The 23,196-nt window shown below is 43.3% G+C and overlaps 1 protein-coding gene and 1 long non-coding RNA gene across 5 annotated transcripts in view; one reads left to right on the forward strand and one right to left on the reverse strand.

Annotated features, from left to right (window-relative positions):
- Positions 1 to 2,669: 2,669 nt before the first annotated feature.
- On the reverse strand, positions 2,670 to 18,231 carry LOC132209549 (uncharacterized). Its single transcript, XR_009445693.1, has 3 exons — positions 17,833 to 18,231; positions 8,212 to 8,407; positions 2,670 to 2,819 (listed from the first exon to the last, which is right to left on the reverse strand). It is a non-coding gene; the product is annotated as an uncharacterized LOC132209549 (long non-coding RNA).
- cad (carbamoyl-phosphate synthetase 2, aspartate transcarbamylase, and dihydroorotase) overlaps positions 17,918 to 23,196 on the forward strand; it is a 137,574-nt gene continuing 132,295 nt past the window's right edge. For all 4 annotated transcript variants that reach the window (XM_059645463.1, XM_059645464.1, XM_059645465.1 and 1 more), the window contains exon 1: positions 17,918 to 18,275. In XM_059645463.1, coding sequence (XP_059501446.1) covers positions 18,167 to 18,275 — 109 coding nt within the window. In that variant the 5' untranslated portion in view covers positions 17,918 to 18,166. The remainder of the gene's footprint in view (positions 18,276 to 23,196) is intronic.

Here is a 23,196-nt window from a genome sequence, read left to right on the forward strand (position 1 = left end):
ACTAAATGTTGAGGACTCGTAGAGCAACACCCACCCTCCCAATATCATAGTGCCACCCGCTCTGCTGGGTCTGTCCTGCTGGTGGAACAGGACATATCCAGGTATGGTGATGGTGGTAACAAGGTGTAGAGCTGGATGAACACAACGGGCCAGGCAGCGTCAGAGGAGCAGGAAAGCTTCAGGTCTCGACCCTTCTTCAGAAATGAGGGAGGGGAAGGAGACTCTGAAGAAGGGTCCAGATCCGAAACTTCAGCTTCCCTGCTCCTCTGATGCTGTCTGGCCTGCTGAGTTCATCCACCTCTACACTTTGTTATCTCAGACTCCAGCATCGGCAGTTCCTAGTATCTCGTGGTGATCATGGTGTCTGGGACATTGGTTGTAAGATATGATTCTGTGAGTATGACTATGTCAGGCTGTTGCTTGACTAGTCTGTGAGATAGCTCTCCCAATTTTGGAACTAACCCCTAGATGTTAGTGAGGAGGACTTTTCATGGTTGACAGGTCCGTTTCTGCTGTTGTCTTTTCCAGTGCCTAGGTTAATGCCAGGTGATCCGTCCAGTTTCACTTTGAGTCTTTGTAGCGATTGGCACAACTGAGTGGCTTTCTAGGCCATTTCAGAGGGCAGTTGAGAGTAAACCACATGGCTGCGGGTCTGGAGTCACAGATTTCCTCCCCCAAAAGGGAATTAGTGAACGAGATGGGTTTTTTCCAACAATCGGCAGTGATTTCATGGTGATCAGGAGATTCTTAATTCCAGACCTTTTTTTTGAATTCCAATTCCACCATCTGCTGTGATCTTCTGTGAACTCGGGTCCCCAGAACATCAGCTGGGTTTCTGGATTAAAGGTCTCACAATAATACCACTAGGCCATCATCTACCCCAACATGAATGCAATATTCCAGCTGAGGCCGAATTATGAGAAGTAGTCTTTCACCCTAAAAATAAAGCCTAAGATACAGTATGCTTTATCAAACGTTCTCTCAAACTGTCCTACTAGTCTCAATAACTAATGCACATATACACCCAGGTCCCCTGCTCCTCTATCTCCTTTTGAATTCCACTGTTTGTCGTGGCAGGTTTGAACATGAGCCCCCAGAATGTTATCTGGGTCTCTGGATTAACAATCCAATGATAATACCACGAGGCCATTGCCACTCATCCGACTGACTTGAAAATTATGCTGCATTTTTTTAACAGTACTTTTGTACACTTCATTGTTATGATCAATTCAAAAGTCATGCTTCACTCTTCTGATATTAGAACTGCCAAGATGACAATCTCCTATGGTGGGTTGGCAATAGCCTAGTAGTATTATCGTTGGACTGTTAATCCAGCAACCCAGATAACATTCTGGGGGACCAGGTTTGAATCCTGCCATGACAAACAGTAGAATCTGAATTCATTAAATATCTGAAATTAAGAATCTAATGATGACTGTGAGTCAATTGTCGTAAACACCCATCTGGTTCACTAACGTCTTTTAGAGAAGGAACTGCCATCCTTACCTGGCCTGGCCTACATGTGAATCCAGGCCTACAAGAATATTGTTGACTCTTAACTGCCCTTTGGGTTATTAGGGATGGGCAATAAATGCTGCCTGGCCAGTGATGCCCTCGTCTCGTGAATGAATTTTAATAAGTTAATATCTAAATATACACCATTCAAAGAAGCACTGTTGCCTTCGATATAAAATGATTTTGTAACAGTATGTCATGATTTTGTATTAGAATATCTAATCTATGACAGTCTTTAAATATTGGGCTATCCTTCTTATTTTGTTTGCTTAAAAGGCTCGATAACTTTATAAATGAAAATTATTTCTGTTTGGGTAATTTCTGCCTGAGAGCATAAAGTTAAACAGTGCAGCATGCTTGCACAACCCAAATATTGCCTCACCTTGTATGATCACAATCAGAAGATCAGCTTCATATTTGTCCAACCAGTACTTCTTATTGCTGCTCTTAAATTACAATCTTCTGAACAGTCACCAGCGGTATTAAAACAGTACTAAGACATTCAGAAATCTGTCTCATTTTGTTTTTGAACAAATTAGTTTACATGATTTTGCCTTTGGTTTTGCATGTTGACCTTATTGGTTTATTTTGCATTAACCTCTTGTTTACTTCTGGGAACTTTCTGGGTTTGCACATTAATTATTCGTTAAACTCACAACAGATATTAAAATTGGTAACTTAAGGGTGTAACATAACAACCTGAATTTTGCAGCTATAATGATGAGTCACCTCTCTGAGTTCACTGTCATTTTATCCATGAATCTAGAACTTTAACAGGTATGCCATTGAAAGTGTAAATCCAGAAACTGCTGTCACCAACTTCCTGCTGCTGTACAGGGTGAACTGTTGAGGTCCCAGAAGCTGGAAATCTTTTGAAATTATTTTAGTTGATGTCAACTTCTACTTATATGCCACTGATCCCAAAAAATCCTTGAAAATTTATGCTGTTTTGGATGAGGTATAAATTAGGGTTTTAACAGTGTATTAAGTTCATAATTATTACTGAATAAACTGTCATTTGAAAATTTTATTTCATTGTGGAATGTTAATTTTCTTATTATGAATAAAAAGTCAAGGCTTTAAAAGAATAAAAACTATATTTGGTAAAGACTGCTAATGAAATTTCACCTTTTAACGTAATTTCATGCGTACTCAATCACAATTTCGCTGCAAGTGAAATGTTGACAGGTAAAGGCTCAATAGTTTTTGCTGACCGCTTTGCTCTCTGTGATCATTCTCCATTGTGACTGGCTACTTAGTCCGATTGATGACATCATTTATTGGACTCTGAAGATCCCTTTGAGCTGAGATAGGAATCAGAGAAATGTTAGTAAAGGGGAAAATTATGAATTATGAGTTGATGGATTTGAATTAGACCATAAGACCACAGGTCATGGGGCAGAATTAGGCTATCCGATCAATTAGGTCTGCCAACATTTGATCACGGTTGATACGTTTCTCAAACCCATTCTCCTGCCTTTTACCCACAACCAATGATCCTGTCAAAAAATCACGAACCTATCTATCTCTGTCTTAAAAACACTCGATGACCTGGCCTTCACAGACCTCTGCGGTAATGAGTTCCATAGATTAACCTCCTTTGGCTGAAGAAACCTTTCAGCTTTCTGGTAAATAAACAGAATTATTTGTTGACCAATTAGCACATTTGATTTATTACTTAACAGTGTAGTGGAGGGATGAGGTGGGGATCCCGTGATAGGCAGTCGCGTCAATGTAAGGAGTAGGCAAGGTGAGGGTACTTGTAAACATGCAGACAGACTCACAGCAGACTTGAGTGGGGCTTCAGATACAAAGAAGAATAAGGTTTCTCTCAGAGTAAGGGTCCATATTCCATTCATGCTTTTTAAGGTTTGTCTTATATTCTGGTTATGTATTGAAACCAACTTCTACGAATAGAGCATTTTTAGCTAAAAAATATTTAATATTACTGGTAGCTTCAAAGAGACAACTATCTGTCCTAAGATATCCTTTTATAAGAACTGTTTTGGATGGGAATGTACAGCGTTATCTTTACTGAACTTGTATTTCACTGTGAGAGCAGGCTGCTTAGTTTTGCTTAGCTTCTGTCTGCCATCTTGTAAGCAGGCACGGTCACCTTACGTAACCAGGTACAGCACATCCCTACAAGTACAACAATCAGGATGTCATATTGCAGTTTTATAAGTCTTTGGTTAGCCAAAAGAATATTGTATTCAGCTCTGGTCACCACATTTCAAGAAGGATGTGAGCGCTTTGGAAAGGGTGCAGAAGAAGTTTACCAGGATGGTGCCTGGATTAGAAGGTATAAGCTATAAGGAGATGCTGGAAAAACTTAGTTTTCTCTAGAGTAGTGGAGACTTGATAGAAGTTTATAAAATTATGAGATGCATACATAGGGACGATGATCAGAAATTTTTTCCCCCAAAAGTTGAAATGTCTGACACAAGGGGGCATACATTCAAAGTGGACAAGAGGGGTAGGTTTTCTTACACAGAGAGTGGTAGGAATCTGGAATGCAGTGCAAGGGGTGGTGGTGGAGGCAGGTTTGATAGGACATTTAAGAGACTTTTAGATAAACACATGAATATGCAAAGAATGGAGGGATACAGGCCAAGGACAGGCAGAAGTGATTAGTTTAATTTGGCATCATCTTCCGCACAATGTGCACAGAAGGGCCTGTTCTTGTGCTGTACATTTCTATGTTCTATTTAGTGAAGTTATGTCTGGGAGCTCAGGCCTGTGATTTGCACATCCCGCTCTATGTGGGAAATCCTAAGCACTCCTTCAGTCTGGATGACCTTGGGTGCAGGAGTGCCTCTGGTTGGAACAACCCAAGCTCTGTGGTTTGGTGTTTCAGTGCCAGCTGTCAGCTCCACAGCGCATTCAACAGACTGTGAGGTTTGTGGATAGCATGTTTCAGGACACAGTCACTCTGCATTTTAAGAATATTGGTACAGAGAGGTAATGGGTGTTTATCAGATAGAAGAAAGGAACGAGCCAGATAGTGAGAGAATCCCTGAAGTCCAATTCACTTGCAAACCAATTCTTACCCTTGGAAAATAATGAGATTGGGAGCTCCTCACATAGGCTAGCAAGGGTTAAGGGTGGTTAAGCTAGAGTCATAGAGTCACATAGTGAACAATCATACAGCTGCTCAAGGACTGGAGGAAGAAATGCAGAAGTGTAATAGTAGCAGATGATTGATTAGTGAGAAGAGTAGACTGGTGCTTTTGAGACCATAGGCCAAGATGTTGCACCCCAGGGCCAGGATCAAGGATGTCAGAGAACAACTGCAAGGCATTCCGGTGGGGGAGGGCTAACAATCAGCAGTTGTGGTCCATGCTGAGACCAATAATACGGGAAGAAAGATAAATAAGATATTGCAAGCAGGGCTTAAGCTGCTAGGTGGGAAATTGAAACGAAAAACTTCAAGTGTCGTGATTGCAAGATTGCTCCTGATGAAGTACTGAGCAAAGATATAGAAGAATACAGGAGATAAATGTGTGGCTAGGATAGGGTGCTGCAGGGAAGGCTTTAGGTTCCTGAGACACTTGGGGATTGTAACTGGGAGAACAGGGAAGTATACAAATTGGATGGGTTTCATCTGAACAGAAATGGAACCAACATCCTCATAGGAAGGTTTACTAATGCAGTTGGGGTGGATTTAAAACTAATTAGGTGGGGGAATGGGATCCTGACAAGTAGTTTATAGGGGCCAGAAGCTATTATAGAATTAATAGATATATGATCTAAGTAAGCCTAGAAGACTGAGGAAACATAAATTAGATAAGAGGGCGGTAAGATTAATAAGGCTATATGGAATATATTTTAATGCAAGGAATAAGACAAATGAGGTGTGGGCATAGATAGGGACATGGGAGCATGATCTCATAGCTACAACAATGACATCAGCTGAAAGATAGGCAGGATTGGCAGCTTGATATAAATATTTCTATATTTAGGGTATTCAGGGGAGATAGAGAGGACCATTGGCATCAAACGGTCAGGGAGAGATAGGATCAAGTATGTAATCAAATTTCACAGACGTATAAGAATAATAAGGCAGTTTCAACGGAGATAGTTTTAGTTTGCAAGGTAGGGAGGGAACAAAGTTCTTAAATTGAATTCAGGAGAACCTTTCTAGCCAGCACATTGAAAGCCCAATAAGGAAGGACCTTTCTGGACCTAATATTTAGAAATCAGAGCAAATTTGCATGGAAAGCAAATAAGTAGGGGTGCATTTTCGAGATCATGACCATAACTCAAGTTATATTTGGTACAGAAATGTAAAAGGATAAGGATGGGTTTGCAATTAAAATTATAAATTGGGAAAGGCCAATTTTGCTAACTCACAATCAGGCAGGGAACAGCTACTTCCAGTTAAAATTGTATCAATGTGGTGGGAGGCATTCAAGGAGGAAAGAAAGTGGAGTTGCAGTTTGACAAGATAGTGAAGAAAGTGTTTGTTATGCTTGTCTTTATTGCACAGTGCAATGAGTATAGGAGTAGGCAGGTCATGTTGTGGCTGTCCAGGACATTGGTAAGGCCACTTTTGGAATATTGCTTTCAATTCTGGTCTTCCCGCCATATGGAAGATGTTGTGAAACTTCAAAGGGTTCAGAAAAGGTATACCAGGATGTTGCCAGGGTTGGAGGGTTTGAGCTATAGGGAGAGGCCCAACAGTCTTAGGTTATTTTTCCTGGAGTGTCAGAGGTTGAGGGATGATCTGGAGGTTTATTAGATCATAACAGGCATGGGCAGGGGGAATAGCCAAGTTCTGTTCCCCATGTTGGGGGTAGACCAGAACTAGAGGACGTAGGTTTAATGTGAGAATGGAAAGATTTAAAAGGGATCGAAGGAGCAATCTTTTCATACTGAAGGTGGAGCGTGTACGGATGGAGCTGCTGGGGAAGCAGTATAATTACAACATTTAAAAAGCATCTAGATGGGTAAATGAATAGGAGGATTTAGAGGGATGTGGGCCAAATGCTGGCAAACGGGACTAGATTAATTTAGGATATCTGTTTGGCATTGATGTGTTGGACTGAAGGGTCTGTTTCCATGCTGTAAAGCTTTATGGCTCTATGTCTCTTAAGTGTAAAACAGAGTGGGACCAAGACTGGAGAATCTTGGGTGTCAATAGTCATAAAGATTAGGGTTAAGAAAAAAAGATGATGCAGTTCCGGAGCATTTGATAGAGCAGTGGTACTACAGGAGAATAAAAAGTGCAGAGAGAACATAGAAAGGAAATTAGCTAAGCAAGGAGAGTGCATGAGAAATAATTGATTTGTATAATAAAGTATAATAAAGTAATGGGTTTTTTAAATATATGAAAAGCATGAGTTTAACTAAGGAGAGATTAAGGCCTGTGTAGAGGTAATCTGTGAGAGAACCCAGAATACAAGGGCACAGTCTTAAATGAATACTTTGCTGTAGTCTTCACAATGGAAATGACCAATACTGGTATAGATAATCGGATGGGCAGTGAAATATTAAAAGAAATTAACATAGTGAGGAGGTATTAGCAGGATTAGTAATCATAAAAGTGGATAAATCTGCTGGCCCAGATAAGATGCATTCCAGGCTGTTGACAGAAGCAAGGGAGATGATATCAAGAGGCCATGGCAGTAATTTTCAAACCCTATTTGGTCATTGGTGAGGTGCCAGAGAACTGGAAACTGCTAACATTGTCCCATTATTAAGAAAAGGGGAAAGTGATAGACCAGCAAATGTCAGGACAAACAATCTAACTTTAGTGGTGGGGAATTTATCAGAAAGAATTCTGACAGACAGCATATGCCTGCATTTGGAGATACACTGATTAAACAGGGTTCATCAGCATGTATTTTTAAAGGATGTTTGATTTGGTTTGATTCGTTGTAGTCACGTGTACCTAAGTACAGTGAAAACCTTTGTTTGGCGAGCAGTACAGGCAGATCATAGCAAACAAGGACAGAGAGATCATTGAGTGCTTCAACAGTGAGGCATTCGGATTACACTGTACAGGAGGTGCACAAATCAAGATCAACATTAGCAAGATCATTATTTGAAGTTAGAGAATCTATTCATCAATCTAATAAGGGAAGGGAAGAAGCTGTTCTTGAAGCTGTTGGTGCAAGTGTTCAAGCTTCTGTATCTTCTGTCTGCATCCTCTTGTGTTTGGCAAATTTGATAAAATTTTTTGAGGAAGCAACCAGGAGTGTTGATAAGGTTTATGCATTTGATGTGGTCTTCACAAATTTAGCAAGGATTTTGGTAAGGTCCCCTCGTCACAGATTGGCTAAGAAAGTAAGAGCCTATGGGATCCAAGGCAAACTGGCACACTGGATCCGAGGTTGACTGATAGACTAGAAGCAGAGGGTATTGAGAGCGGAATGTATGATGACTGAGAGCCTGTTCCTAATAGGTTCTGCAGGGCTTGGTACTGGCTTCCTTGCTGTTTGTGGTCTACATTAATGCTCTGCAACTGAATTAGGAGGTATGATCAAGAAGTCTGCAAATGACATTAAAATTGAAAGGATGGTAAATGGTAAGGAAGGTAGCAGTAAACTGTAGGAGGATACAACAGAATGGTCAGACAAGCAGGGTAATGGTAAATGGAATCCAAAGCAGAATAAAAGAATTGACGGGAGGCTATAAGGCAAGGGATGACACTTGGAATGTAGGACCATGAAAAGCAATAAAGATCAAAGGTACCTTAGTGTGCACATCCACGGATCTCCATCACAAGGTAACAATGACTCTATTTGTTGGGGGATGGGTCTTCCCTGGGAGGTTTTCGCATGGTGGCTCAGTGGTTAGCATTACTACATCACAGCACCAGGGTTCCAGGTTCAATTCCACCCTTGGGCAACTGTCTGTGTGGGTTTCCTCTGGGTACTCTGGTTTCCTCCTACAGTCCAAAGATGTGCAGGTTAGGTGGATTGACCATGCTAAATTGCCTGTAGTGCTCAGGGATATGCGGCTTAGGTGGGTTATAAGGAGATGGGTCTGGGTGGGATGCTCCAGCGATCGGTGTGGACTTGTTTCCATACTGTAGATTCTGTAAGTCTATAAAAAGTTACCACTACGATAGTTTCATGCATTTTTGTCTATTGCAACAATAAATTGAACCTCCTCATTGGCTCCCACTGGAAACAGCAATAGTTTTGACTATTAGTTGGCTAATCAACCTCAGAAAAACTGTGAGAGAGCTGTTTGATCCACGTGAATCACGACACTGCATTTGTGTAGTGTCACCCCCAAAAATATTAGTAAGAAGACGGAAGTCCCATAAGCCTACATTAGTCCAGCTAAGCAGTGACACCGACAAATGACCATCCTTTGGTTCATTGGTGGTGGTGACCTGCAAAACATGTTGTAACTACACAACATATAGTTAGTCACGTGACATTGGTACAGTTTCTACCTCAAATCAAAGTGATGAGAAAAACTTGAGATCCATGAGAAAATTATATAATTCGTAACTAAACCTGGTACCAAGATGCAAGCGAGAGGGTCCAGTAGTTTTTATAGAAGATGACAAACCATGTATTGAACAATCCAATGGGGTAGCACACTCCGTGTAATCTAATGATATAATTAAAACTCTAGTCTTCCATAATAGAACATAGAAATGTACAACACAGGAGCAGGTCCATAGGCCTACAATGTTGTGGCAAACATGACACCAGATTAAACTAATCTTTTCTGCCTGCCCTTGGTCCATATCCCTCTATTCTTTGCATATTCATGTGCTTATCTAAAAGTCCCTCAAATGCCTCAATCATATCTGCCTCCACCACCACCCGGCAGCCCATTCCTGACTCCTGCTACATTTTATGTAAAAGATTTACCCCTCATATCTCATTTCAACTTGCCCCCACTCACCTTAAATGCATGACCCATAGTGTCAGACATTCCAACTCGGAAAAAAAGATTCTGATCATCTGCATCTCATAATTTTACAGAATTCCAGCAAGGCTTCCCTCATCATCCACCACTGTAGAGAAAACAACTTGAGTTTTTCTAGTATCTCCTTATAGCTCACAGCCTCTAATCCAGACAGCATCAGGGTTAACGTCCTCTGTGCCCTTTCCAAAGCCTCCACATACTTCCTGTAATGTGATGACCAGAACTGAACACACAACTCTAAGTCTGGCCTAGCCAAAGTCTTATAAAGCTGAAACATGACATCCTGACTCTGTAACTCAATTCTCTGACCAATAAAGACAAGCTTGCCACACACCTTCTTTATCACCTTATTTATGTGCGTGGCCACCTTCAGGGAGCAATGGACTTGAACCCAAGATCCTGCTGTACATCAATGCTGTTCAGGGTCCTGCCATGAACTGTATTCTTTTTCTTAACGTTTGATCTCTTTGTGAGCCTTCTGGAAGAAACCAGATCATGTCTCAAATCACTCCATGGTTTGGACCCTGGACTGGAAGGTTCTGTTGGAAGCCTCTGAGGCAAAGAGTGAGACTGGCTGGCTCCTCATCTTCTAGAGATGCTCCATGACATTGACCTCCATCATTGGTAGCAAGAGTAGGTTCTAGATGCTTTTCTGGAGTTTGGACAGTTCTACTTGCTTCCCTCTCGCCTTGTGAACACTTTGATGATGAAGGACTCTTGATCTTCCTTTTGTTTTCCATCAGTCCACTGGTGTTTCATCAAGGGGCTTCATGGTTTACCAACTTTTCGATGTTTTCTGGATTCAATAATTTCATATTCAGCTTCCACTTGTCAGCCTACTAGTTGTCCTGTAGTCAGCCAGCAGAAGGCAGTGGTCAGAAAAGAATACTAGCTTGATGTCAATGAATTTGACCAAGAACAAGTGGACATTAACAGAAAATCTGTTCTTGAGTGAACAAAGCTGTCTGTCTGTGACCAGGAGTATGTATGTTGCGCTCTGTCTGCAGGGGTGCTGGAAGCAGCATGCAGCTTGGCAACTTTAACTGTTTCCATCAGGAATCAGGACATGGAGTCCAGTCCAGTGTCAGCACCTCCAGATTGTCCATCAGCATCAACAATGCAGTTGAAGAATGATCAGCCTGGACGTGCCAGCAGATGTGGGAGCTGCTGCAGAACAGCCAGTGGCTTAGTTATTACCCTCTGGGGTGTAACGCTGATTAGTCCCGGGGTGGGGGTGGGTATGTAACATCTGCTATGAGGGGGCACCTGCCCACTACCTCCATGACTTCAGAGATGGCTTAGTTGCTTCCTTGTTGCAGAATACCCAGAAATACATTTAACGCTATGCCTGTTAATGCTTGTAATTTTAATACCTATTTTAAAAGTTGATAGAATTATCCAACGTTTATTCAACCACGGTCTTGTCACTGGGAGACTCCTTGCACCCCCATGTTGTGGGCAAACTGTTGGACACTTTCTGCACAGAGGTAGCTGTCCTGTTGTTCCCTAGAGGGTCTGCCCCATTCTGATGCAAGAACGAAGCCAGAAGAGTCCAGTGCTGAGACTGACAGAGGGACTATCAGAGCAGTGCTACCTCCAGTTGCCCAGATCTGTGTGCGGAGAGTACCCTGTGGCTCCCAATGGCTGGAAGCTGGGCTTCACTGGGCTCCTCGGGAAGTCTGGCCTTTCCAGTTAGGTGGGGGAGGGGTGGATGGAGAATGCTCCTTTCCTTCTTCCGAGTGGTGCTCAGTCTCATTTTTTTGTTGATAGTCATCTCACTGCACATCTTCATCATCAGAGGAGCTACTGGTGTCGCCAACATGCTCCTTCCGTTTTGCTGCAGGGCTTTGATGGCTGGATGTGTTTTCCTTTTCTGTTTGTTTCTCACTGACATCCACTCCCCTGCCCCTTGGTGTCCTCCTCCTCCATTGACTCTGTTTGTTCAAGTCGATGTTGGGTTTGTTGCTGTGCATCCATGCTGGCTACCTTTTCCTCCGCTCCAGCCTGTCCCTCCTTCCGGCTGCTCCTCGTATCAGTTTTCTTGCTGGGAGGTAGCACCTTACTGACCTTTGAGGGTCCATGGTTTGCACTGCCACTTCCAGTCATCTGAGCATAACTGAACCCCAACCCAATCTTGGGCAGGCCTTGAATATTTGGCCTCCTTCCCCCAACAAGTTGCAGCTCTTGAACTCCTTGCAGTCCTTACTCAGGTGGCCCTCCTGCTATAGTTCCTGCAGAGGGTGACTTTGCAGTTCGCTGCTCTATGCCCTGACTTCCCACAGGTTCGGGACGCTCTGGGGTGCCCTGCATACGTCAGGTAGCCTCAGCTCCCTCCGAACGCACAGCTGGACAGGGAATAGAGGATGTTCCCACTGGTGTTCATCTTCAAGGTCATCCTGACCTGCCACTTGCTAGTCCAGATTCCAAAGGCACCCACTTATATCGGTGTTGTCTCCTTCAAGCTGCACATACCTTCACAGGAAGGTTTAGACATCTGCTGTCAGGATGTGGGGTTGTACCAATGGATTACCACAATACAGCTTCTCTGTGCAGGGAGAGGGGACCCTCACCTCCTTCCTCCTTGAATACCTTCTGGAGACCCTCATATTACTTCACACTCCCGAAGGTCAATTTGAACCTGCCCCTGGAAAATATCTGCAGCTAGGAACCCACAGCAATCCAGGAGGACTCTCCTCATGAAGAAAGTCGGGTTGACCGACAATCCTTCCTCCACCTTCTTTACAGTTACCCTTGCTGTATCGAGGACTTCCTGGCACCAGCAGAGGCCATGGCTCTGGTTGTCTGGTCAGTCACTTAATCGGTGTTGGGCCGAAACCAGCATAAAAATCCAACAAATTCAGCTCAGTTTAACCATTGATGTTCTAGGTTCTGCACACAATCCTGCAACAATCTCAAGATCTTCCAGTAACAGAAGTTCTTAGCTCAGACCTAGGATCAAGATATCTCCCCTGCCAGAAGTCTTTGTTTCAAAATTTTACTTTATTCATAAAAGATCGTTGTATATACACATTGTCACGAATGCGTATTGGTTTTGTACAAAAACATTGGATTTTGACTTATTCAACTGTTCAATACATACAGTACTAATATTCACATAAATTTGAGACACTGGGTGAGTCCGATAACTGAAAGGACCCTCATTTACCTTCAGTAGGAAGGCCTCAGACAGTGGCCTTTACCCACTGTGCCTTGGCGGTGTCTGGCCCAAGCTTTAGTGCATCCCTGAGCATGTAGTCCTGGACCGTGGAATGTGCAACAGTCTGCATCACTCGGTCAGGGTCAACTCCTTGTGCCAGAAGTCCAAAAAGCATTCTTCACAAAGCTGACGGTCCTCCAGGTGTAGTTGGTTTTTGTCTTGGTCTGCGTCCCGCGGAACAGACCATACAGCATCTAGTCCCACATCATGGAACTGCTCGAGGCGAACCTCTACACCAACCACTGCATCTTTCTCCAGATGTCCTTTGCAAAGGCATATTCCAGAAGGAGATGTGTGACAGTCATCCCCCCACTACCCCTCCACAGCCACTTTAAGGGCAGCATATGGTGGCGCAGACCGACTGGACATAAATAAAGGATCTCACAGGTATGCCTTTCTCACCATCAGACAATGTCATGATGCTTGTTAGAAAGATCTGGCCTTGAGGCAATCTGCAAAATGACTTTGACAGTCTGCTCAGGGAATTGTGTGAGGATCCATCCTCTCCTTCTCCCTCAGGGACTCAAAGATTCTACATGCTAACCACTTCTGGGAACACTGGTGGTCAAAGGTATTTTTCTCTATGAAGAACTGGTGGCACAGAACAGTCCAACTATTTGGAGCATTCCATGGCAGCGAGGCTTACCCATCCATTACTAAACCAGGGATAGAAAGTCAGTACGTAGTGGCACTTCGTGTTTGCACACCAAAGATCAACACACAGTCTGATTCAGCTGTATACAAAGGTCATCATCAGGATGAGGGCAATGTTGTGTACATTATTACGCTACCTCCCCACACCCCTTTGGGGACCACTTTGCAGAAGAACTACGCTCGGTTCGCACTAAACAACTGCACCTCCCAGTCACGAAACATTTCAACTCCCCCTCCTATTCTGCAGAGGACATGTCCAATTTGGGCCTCCTGCAGTGCCACAATGATGCTACCTGAAGGGTGCAGGAACAGCAACTTATATTCCGCTTGGAAACCCTGCAGCCCAATGGTATCAATGTGGGCTTCACAAACTTCAAAATCGTCCCTCCACCCACCACATCCCAAAACCAGCACAACTTGTCCCCGCCTCCCTAACCTGTCCTTCCTCCCATGTGTCCCCGCCTCCCATCCCAAGCCCCACCCCCATCTCCTACCTACTAACCTCATCCTGCCCCTTTGACCTGTCCATCCTGCCTGGACTGACCTATCTCCTCCCTACCTTCCCACCTACACTCACTTTTACTGGTTCCATTCCTGAGTCTTTGACCGGTCTGTCTCCTCTCCACCTATCTTCTCCTCTATCCATCTTCTATCCGCCTCCTCCTCTCTCCTTATTTATTTCGGAACCCCCTTCCATGCCCCCATTTCTGAAGAAGGGTCTAGGTCTGAAGCATCAGCTTTCCTGCTTCTCTGATACTGCTCTGGCCTGCTGTGTTCATCCAGCTCTACACCTTGTTATATCAGTGATTTATGGGGAATTCTTTTTGTTAAAAAGAACATCTTTAGTATTCTCACCAGCAAGACTCCCTAACAGATTTCGAATAAAAGGAGGATGTTATAAAAAACAGAAACTAGAGCCCTTACTCGGGACCCTGGTGTACCTTTAGAGACTATTAACGAGGAACAGTTAGCTGAGGAAATACTACATCAAGTCGAGATCCCTCAAAAGTCTAATAGGATTAATCAACTTCCTGCTTGTAACCCCAAACATCGCAATATAGACAATCAGTTGTTGCAGGCAGAAGAACTAACTAGTTTAAAAAAAGGGATCTACAGCCCAGAAGGATGGGGTTACGGCTCATTCAAAGTATGACAGATCTTCGAACTAATGAGAATGTGACATCAAGAAATGGTAAGAATTTAGAATATCCTTTATTGTCACGTGTACTCAAGTATAGGAGTACAGTGAAAGGTTTTACAGTGTCACCGCTTATGATGCCATCTTAGGTATAAGCACCTAGACACAAATCTTAGGAAAGTAAAGAAGAATAAAAAAAAAGTTCTTTTACATTACAGTGAATCATAGTATAAGACATATTTAAAAGGATAGTCAGATTTGGAACTTACAAATAAACATTATAATGCAGTAGCTCAGTGCAGGGTTTCCACTTGTTGTCTGACTGCCCACGCCAGACTCCAGTCCAACAACCATTTCCACTCCTCTCCAAGCCTCTAGTCTGCTCCATGCCAGCTCTCAGCTGGTCCAAGGTAAGTATTTCTGGGTCTGCCTCCCCTCGTCGGTCTCCATCCAGGACTTGCTGTTCTCACCGGCCTTCCCCAGGTACACACACCCCCTGATTGGCCTCTGCTCCGGGGCTACTTCCCCGCGCTGGCCTCCACTCTGAGACTCAATTCTCTGCATTGGCCTCTGCTCTAGGACTATCTCTTCATGCTATTTCCTCATGCTTTCACTCTCGGATTACTTCCCCTCACTACCCTCTGCTCCAGGATTCACCACCAGGGCTCACCAGCTCCTCATTCCCTTCTGGGTAAGTGCAAGTCATTGAAAACAAAACAACGCAGATAGGAAGAAAACAAAAGAGAAAAAAGGGAAAAAACAAGTGGAGTAGAGAAGCCCTGACTGGAAAATCCCACTCTGCTGCCGTCTTGCCTAGAATACTAAGAAGTAATGGATCAGGCAAACAGGGAGAAGGAAAAGTGGTTAGAACAGTGAAGCATGAATTTTAAAATCCCTATGGCATGGAACTGGGCCATTTGGCCCATCGGGTTTCCACCAACTCTCTGAACAGCATCCAATCAAAATCCACCTCCCCACCCTACCCCTGTAGCTCCCATAGCTAATCCACCTAGCCTGCACATCCCTCCACACTATGGGCAATTCAGCATGACCAAGCCACCTAATCTGCAAATTTCTGGGCTTGCGGACAGGAACTAGAGTGGAGAATGTGCAAATTCCACACAGACAGTCAACTGTGGGTGGAATTGAACTCAGGTCCCACATACAGTGAGGCACCAGTGCTAATCACTGAGCCACCATGCCACCCTAAGAAGATGGCATGCAGCTAAGCAATTTCAGCTCATGGAGGCACAATTACTTTGCAAGACTAATAAAAGACAGCTTGCCCATCAAATCATGGGAGCCCCTGTGATTACCCACTGTCTCTTATCAAATGAGGAACTGGAAAGGGTATTCAGTGCTAAATTATCAAACCTGAATAATAAAGCTGATGCCAATAAATTCAAATTATATACTGGCCAGAGGCATATGGATCTGATGCAACCAGTAGACGAAGGGGAAGTTAATACGGCTATGGATGTGATCAATTTGAAGAGTCCTCCTGGTCCTGATGGCATGAAGCTTAAAGATACCCACGCTTTATATGAAAGGGATGCAACATGGCTCCCCAGACTCTTCTCTCTTTGGCTTAAATCAGGTATGAAACCAGATTCCCTCAAAAAGAGTAGGATAGTTTCAATCCCTAAACTGAGGACAAGGACTGGCTCAAAGATATCACCAATTGCAGGCCAATTATATTTGAACCTATTTTACTCCATCTTCTTACTAAAATCATGACTAAGATACTGGGCGAGGTGGCGAATTTAAATTTTAGGCAGAAGGGGTTCCTGGCAGCTACCTCCGATTGTAATGAAAACATAATCATCTTGGAGATTATTTTTGAGTGACCTAAAATGAACAGGAAGGATCTCTCAGCAGTTTTTATTGATTTGGCAAATGTCCTATTCAGAGGGGAACAAATGATTATTTAAAGCACTTCGAAGTGTTGCTATAGCAAGTCTTCTATACAATTAATTACAGATTTATGTACTAATAATACAATAGAAGGAAACCATTGTAAAACTAATCCAATTAGGGTCGAGAGAGGGGTTAAGCAAGGTGATTCCTTGTCTCTAACCTTGTTCAACATAGCATTGGATCCTCTGGTATGCACTTACAAGGATGTAAATTCTGGTATTTTTATGCCTTTTAATGGAGATAAGATTAACTGTTTTGCTCTGGCTTTTGCTGATGGCATCATATTTGTGAGTGACTCACACTTCGAGATGGCTAAAAACCTTAAGACTGTCCAGAGATTCTGAAGTTCTACAGAGCTGGCAATTAACATCAAAAAGATCAAGGGATTTAATTGTTCTTACAAAAAGGGAAGATCTTTTTACATAATCATGTGAAAAACTGATTATATGGTAGAAACAATACTGAGTACACCTCCCCAGGAGATACAGAAAAATAACTGGGAGCCCAAGTCAATCCATGGGCAGGTGTTAAGGAAGCTGAAAGGGAAGATAAGTTAAAGACCCGGTGTCAAATCTTGAAACCCTTCACCTGATGCAAAAGATTGAAATTTTTAAAACCTATATTATCCTGAGATTGTATTACCTTCTGATTTTAGTAACATTTAAGTAGCATTTGCATATTCACTAGTACTGCTGTAGTCTCCAGTGCTCTGGGCCAAGAGCTGGAAAATGGAATTAGTGTAGTCAGATCTTTGTTGACCAGCACAGATGTGACAGGCTGAACAGCCCCATTCTGCACTCTAAACATCTATGTGAAAGGTACTTTTACAGATATTGAATTTAATTTGGTAACAACTTGTTCCTCTTCCAAGCTTTCTGTGTTGATTAATTGGAGCCAATTTTAGGAAAATGCTTAGTTTTGGTCTCAGGATGTTCAAAAACACTTCTGCGGCCAGTTGAGTACTTGGAAAGATAATAGTCAATACTATAGGGAACCAGGCAATTTACTTCTACAAAGTAAACTTCCACAAACAACAACGAAACAAATGTCCAAATGTAAATTCAGTGATCAGTTAAGTGCTAAATACCGACCAGGACAAAATGTGCTGTGTCAGAACTGTTTTTGTTCCTGATTTACAGCATCCGCAGTTCTTTCGGTTTTTAAAATGTTCTATGATCTTTTGCATCCACATATAAAGCACAGAGGGTTTCAATTTGACAGCTTTCTAAAAGATGACACCCCACCTGCAACACTGCCTTAATATAATGCCATTCTAGCACATGCAGTATATTAAGGTTGAGCAGACTGCCTTCTAATGAAAGAGCAAGCCTCAGGTTTGTACTAGAAAGGATGTACAGAACAAAAAATTGGAACTGGCCGACGCATTTGTTCTGTGAGCTATTCAAGTTTTTTTGGCTATTCGGACAGATATTTCATCTGTTCATACTTTGGCTGGTATTTAAAGTATCTACAGTACTTATCAAAATTAAACTCTCACCTAGTCTTGAACTCAGTCTGGCATTGATCCTGTCCCATTTCTGGCTTCACCGCCCGTTGTGGGCACGTCACTTCCTTCATAGGAAGGTTTCGTGAAAGGATGTGTCTTTGTTGGCGGATTGCGACTTTTACTGAGACTCATTAAGGGTCGAGCAGGAATACGTGTTGTTCAGTGAGCCACAGCAAGTTCCGCTGCTGTGGTTTTGAACCTAGGCTAGCACACAATCTTTTGTTCCAAACTGTATTGTAGTGTGGAGCTCACGTGTTAGGCCTCAGGACGAATCTACGATAGTAACCCCAGCAGACAGACATAGCTGGACCATCCTGCACGTAATATGCCAGGGAAAGTTGCAACAGAGGAAACGGCGAGGCTTTTCTTGGAAGATGGCTCTTCTTTCAAAGGCAGGCTCTTTGGTGCGAGTACCAGCGTCTTTGGAGAAGTCGGTGAGGTTTACGGCGAGTCCCATACCGTTTTATCTTTCCAAGATGCCTTTTTGTTTAGGTTGAGCTTTATATATGTAATTCACTTCTTTTACGGAACATTTCAGATGTTGCTAACGTGAATACGTTAACGTGTGAAAACGATCGCCACCAAAACAGAGCAAGTGACGCATTATCATTTTTTCCCTCAGATGATTGCTCTCAATTTAGTTTTAGAAAGTTCCTATAAATATTTATATGGTGATTTATTCTGTTGATCTAATTGATTTACGCTGATATTTTGAATGCTGTGTTTTAAGGACGTCCACGTGCTTCGCTTCCTTATGGCCATGGAGCACCAACCTGAAACGTTGAGATTAAACGGTTAACGTTGTCCCCAACAACTGTCTAATAGTTGAGGTTTTTGCGAACCTTTTCTCAGTAAACAACCCGTAAACATTACACAAATTCCTTTTCTTCGCATTTGGTACAAACCTGACTATTCCAGTGAACCTCTACATTGAAACTTCCTACGATTATTGTAATAGAGCAGGAATGTAAGAAATTATGAACAAAAACAAAGTTGCTGGAAAAGCTCTGCACCGCTGGCAGCATTTGTGAAGGAGAAAACAGAGTTAACGTTTCAGTCCGGTGACCTGGTTTTTGTCAGAAATTATCTCTCATTTTCAGCCCCACATCCTGACTACTGCTAGGATTCCTATATGTAACTCCCATCAGAGTCTCTCCTTTGCCGTTCCTTAACTACCCACACATTCCACGTCTTCTGATCCTATGTGGCTTCTTGCTATTGACTTAACATAATTTCTTACTAACCATGCACCCTCTCTGCCCATCTACCTGTTGTATTGACAGGACGCATATCCTTGGAAATTTAGTTCCCAGCCTGATCTCTTTGTAGTCACATCTCTGTGATGGCCACAGTATGTTATCTGCCAATTTCAGTCTGTGGTATAAGCTCATGTCCCTAGTTTTGTACATTGCTTTTATAAATGAATGCAAAGGTTACAGAGAAAGGGCAGGAAAATGGACGTGAGGAATGTCAGATCAGCCATTGATCCTATGAATTGAGGAGCAGGCTGCAGGGGTCAAAAACCCACTCCTGTACCTATTTCTGATCAGAGATAATAGGAACTGCAGATGCTGGAGAATCCAAGATAACAAAGTGTGGGGCTGGATGAACACAGCAGGCCAAGCAGCATCTTAGGAGCCCAAAAGCTGACATTTCAGGCCTAGACCCTTCATCAGAAAAGGGGGATGGGGAGAGGATTCTGAAATAAATAGGGAGAGAGGGGGAGGCAGATTGAAGATACATAGAGGTGTAGATAGGTGGAGAGGAGAGCATGGGTGGGGAGGTAGGGAGGGCATAGGTCAGTTCGGGGAGGACGGACAGGTCAAGGGGGCGGGATGAGGTTAGTAGGTAGGAAATTGAGGTGCGGCTTGAGGTGGGAGGAGGGGATAGATGAGAGGAAGAACAGGTTAGGCAGGCGGGGACGAGCTGAGCTGGCTTTGGGATGCAGTGGGGGGAGGGGAGATTTTGAAGCTGGTGAAGTCCACATTGAAACCATTGGGCTGCAGGGTTCCCAAGCGGAATATGAGTTGCTCTTCCTGCAATCTACGGGTGGCGTCATTGTGGCACTGCAGGAGGCCCATGATTGACATGCCGTCTAAGGAATGGGAGGGGGAGTTGAAATGGTTCGCGATTGGGAGGTGCAGTTGTTTATTGCGAACCCAACGCAGGTGTTCTGCAAAGCGGTCCCCCTTCCTGTACATTGAGGAAACCAAGCGGAGACTTGGGGACCGCTTTGCAGAACACCTATGCTCAGTTCACAGTAAACAACTGTACCTCCCAGTCGCAAACCATTTCAAATCCCCCTCCCGTTCCTTAGACGACATGTCCATCATGGACCTCCAGCAGTGCCATAATGATGCCACCCGTAGATTGCAGGAAGAGCAACTCATATACCTACTAACCTCATCCTGCCCCTTTGACCTGTCCGTCCTCCCCAGACTGACCTATCCCCTCCCTATCTCCCCACTCATACTCTCCTCTCCACCTATCTTCTCCACTATCCGTTTTCAGTCCACCTCCCCCTCTCTCTCTATTTATTTCAGCACCCTCTTCCCATCCCCCTTTTCTGATAAAGGGTCTAGGCCTGAAACGTCAGCTTTTGTGCTCCTAAGATGCTGCTTGGCCTGTTGTGTTCATCCAGCCCCACACTTTGTTATCCTTTACCTATTTCTATGGTTTTGCAATGGAGTCGTGAACTATTTCCTCTAATGTCTGCCCTTGTTCACAAACATTTTTCCCTCGACCCTTTGGCCAGTGCAGTCCAGTAGAGACCATCCTCATTACTTTGTATTTACTCTTATTTGTATTTAGCATAGTCATTTCTAATCACACTCAGTGCTAAAACTTTGCCACGTTCTACCCTGCAGTAGCTACTGTTTTTGAAGGGTTCTTTGACTCTGCCTCATTATCTATTATAAAAAACAAATCAGCCTGATTCCTGGTTGGATCTGCAACATTTTTAAGAAACTGTCTGGGGGACGCAGTGAATTCTTCTTCATGGATACCTCTGCAAACTTTATTTAATCAACTTAATGATGATTAAAGTAATCTTTGATTAATGTATGGTCTGCCTTTTTAAACATGCTTACGTTATTTCCTGACTAATTCTGCCCTACAGCATAGTTACTGTTCAAAGGCAGACAGATTATTGGAACAGCTCTCTCTACCTCATACTGGTGCTAGTGTGCCATGAATTGAAACTCATTCCACCAAGACCACACGTTTAACGCCTTAACATTATTAATTTCAATTGGCCTGTGGCTCAAGAAGTAATTTCAGGATTACCACCTTGCCGGTTCTACCTTTCAATTTAGCTGCTAATTGGTTAAAATCTTTTAACAAACTTCTTTTTAGGCTTATCAGTGTCATTGGTCCCAACATGGACAAGAGCAACTGAAGCCCTTTCTTCCCACTCTAATTTCCTTTCCTGTCCCGAGGAGACGCCCTTAACCCTGAAACAGTAGAGGCAACAGAGCCTTCCGGACTCTCACCCACAGCTGCTGAAGACATTATCTACACCCTAATTACAGTGCCCTCACCATTACTACATTCTAATTTCCTTAGCGCATTTGAATCTCTCCCTGTACTACTGGTGCCTTGTTTACTTCACTCGTCCTTCTTGCAGTTTCACTGTTATGGTTGATAGCAGATCTCAGGAAAAATATTTTCTGGAATGCTTATGACTTTTTGGAGAAGCTTGTGGAAGACCCCACGAGGGAACAGGTAATTCTGGATTTGGTAATTTTGTCACGAGGCAGACTTGATTTTGAAGATTAAAGTGAAGCACCTCTGAGCAGACAGTGACCATAACATGATAGAATTCACCCTGCAGTTTGAGAAGGAGAAGGTTGAATCACGTGTTACAATTGACTAAAGGTAACTTTTAAAGACAAGAGGAAGCAGCTGACCAGAGATGATTGGAAAGGGGCCCTGGTAGTGGAAGATGGTGGAGCAAGAGTGATGGCACAATTTTCAAGGGATACTTTGGGAGGCACAGCAGAAATTCATTCCAAGGAAGAAGAAACGTACTAAGGCAACATACTAAGGAAGATGTAACCATGGCTGACAAGGGAAATCAAGGATCGCACAAAAGCCTGCAAAGTGGTGAAGATTAACGTGAAGCCAGAGGATTGGGAAGCATTTAAAACCAGCAGTGGATAACTGAATAAAAAACAATAAGGGGCTACAAGATGAAATACAAGGGTAAACTAGCTCTTATTATGTAAGGTGTTTGTAAGAGAGAGGCAAGCGTGTACATTGGACCATGAGCAAATACGGCTGGAAAATTAGAAACGGGAAACAAGGAATTGGTAGAAGAATTGAATTGGTACTTTGCATCAGTTTTCACAGTGGAAGACACCAACAACATATCAGAACTTTTCAAGAGGGTCAGGGGTCAGAGGTGATTTTCGTGATCATCACTGAGAAGAAAGTGCTGGGGAAGCTGAAAGGTCTGAATGTGGACAAATGGACTACACTCCAGGGTTCTGAAGGATATAGCTGAGGAGATTGTAGAGGCAGTGGTGGTGATCTTTCAGAAATTGCTGGAGTCAAGGAATTATACAGCATAGAAATAGATCCTTTGGTCCAACTTGACCCCATGGTAGGCTCATGGAGAAAGTGAAGCCGCATGGGGTCCAAGGTGTACTAACTAGATGGATAGAGAACTGGCTGGGCAACAGGAGACAGAGTTGTAGTAGAAGGGAGTTTCTCAAAATGGAGAACTGTGTCCAGTGGTGTTCGACAGGGATCTGTGTTGGGACCACTGTTTGTGATATACATAAATGATCTGGAGGAAGGTATAGATGGTCTGATCAGCAAGTTTGCAGATGACACTAAGATTGGTGGAGTGGCAGACAGTGGAGGGGACTGTCGGAGAATGCAGCAGAATAAAGATAGAGTTGGGAGGAGAAATGGCAGATGGAGTGCAATCCAGGCAAATGCATTTTGGATGATCCAATTCAAGAGCGAACTATATGGTGAATGGACAAGCCCTGGGGAAAATTGATGCATAAACAGATCTGGGTGTTCAGGTCCATTGTACCCTGAAGATGGCAACGCAGGTCAATAGAGTGGTCAAGAAGGCATATGGCATGCTCTCATTCATCGGACGGGGTATTGAGTACAAGAGTTTGCAGGTCATGTTACAGTTGTCTAAGACTTTGGTTCGACCACGTTTGGAATACTGCATACAGTTCTGGTCGCACATTACCAAAAGGATGTGGAAGCTTTGGAGAGGGTGCAGAGGAGGTTCACCAGAATGTAGCCTGGTATGGAGGGCGCTAGCTATGAAGAGAGGTTGAGCAGATTAGGATTATTTACATTAGAAAGACGGAGGTTGAGAGGGGACCTGAT

This window comes from Stegostoma tigrinum, chromosome 4 (genome assembly GCF_030684315.1).
Source record: "Stegostoma tigrinum isolate sSteTig4 chromosome 4, sSteTig4.hap1, whole genome shotgun sequence".
In the NCBI taxonomy this organism is placed as follows: domain Eukaryota; kingdom Metazoa; phylum Chordata; class Chondrichthyes; order Orectolobiformes; family Stegostomatidae; genus Stegostoma; species Stegostoma tigrinum.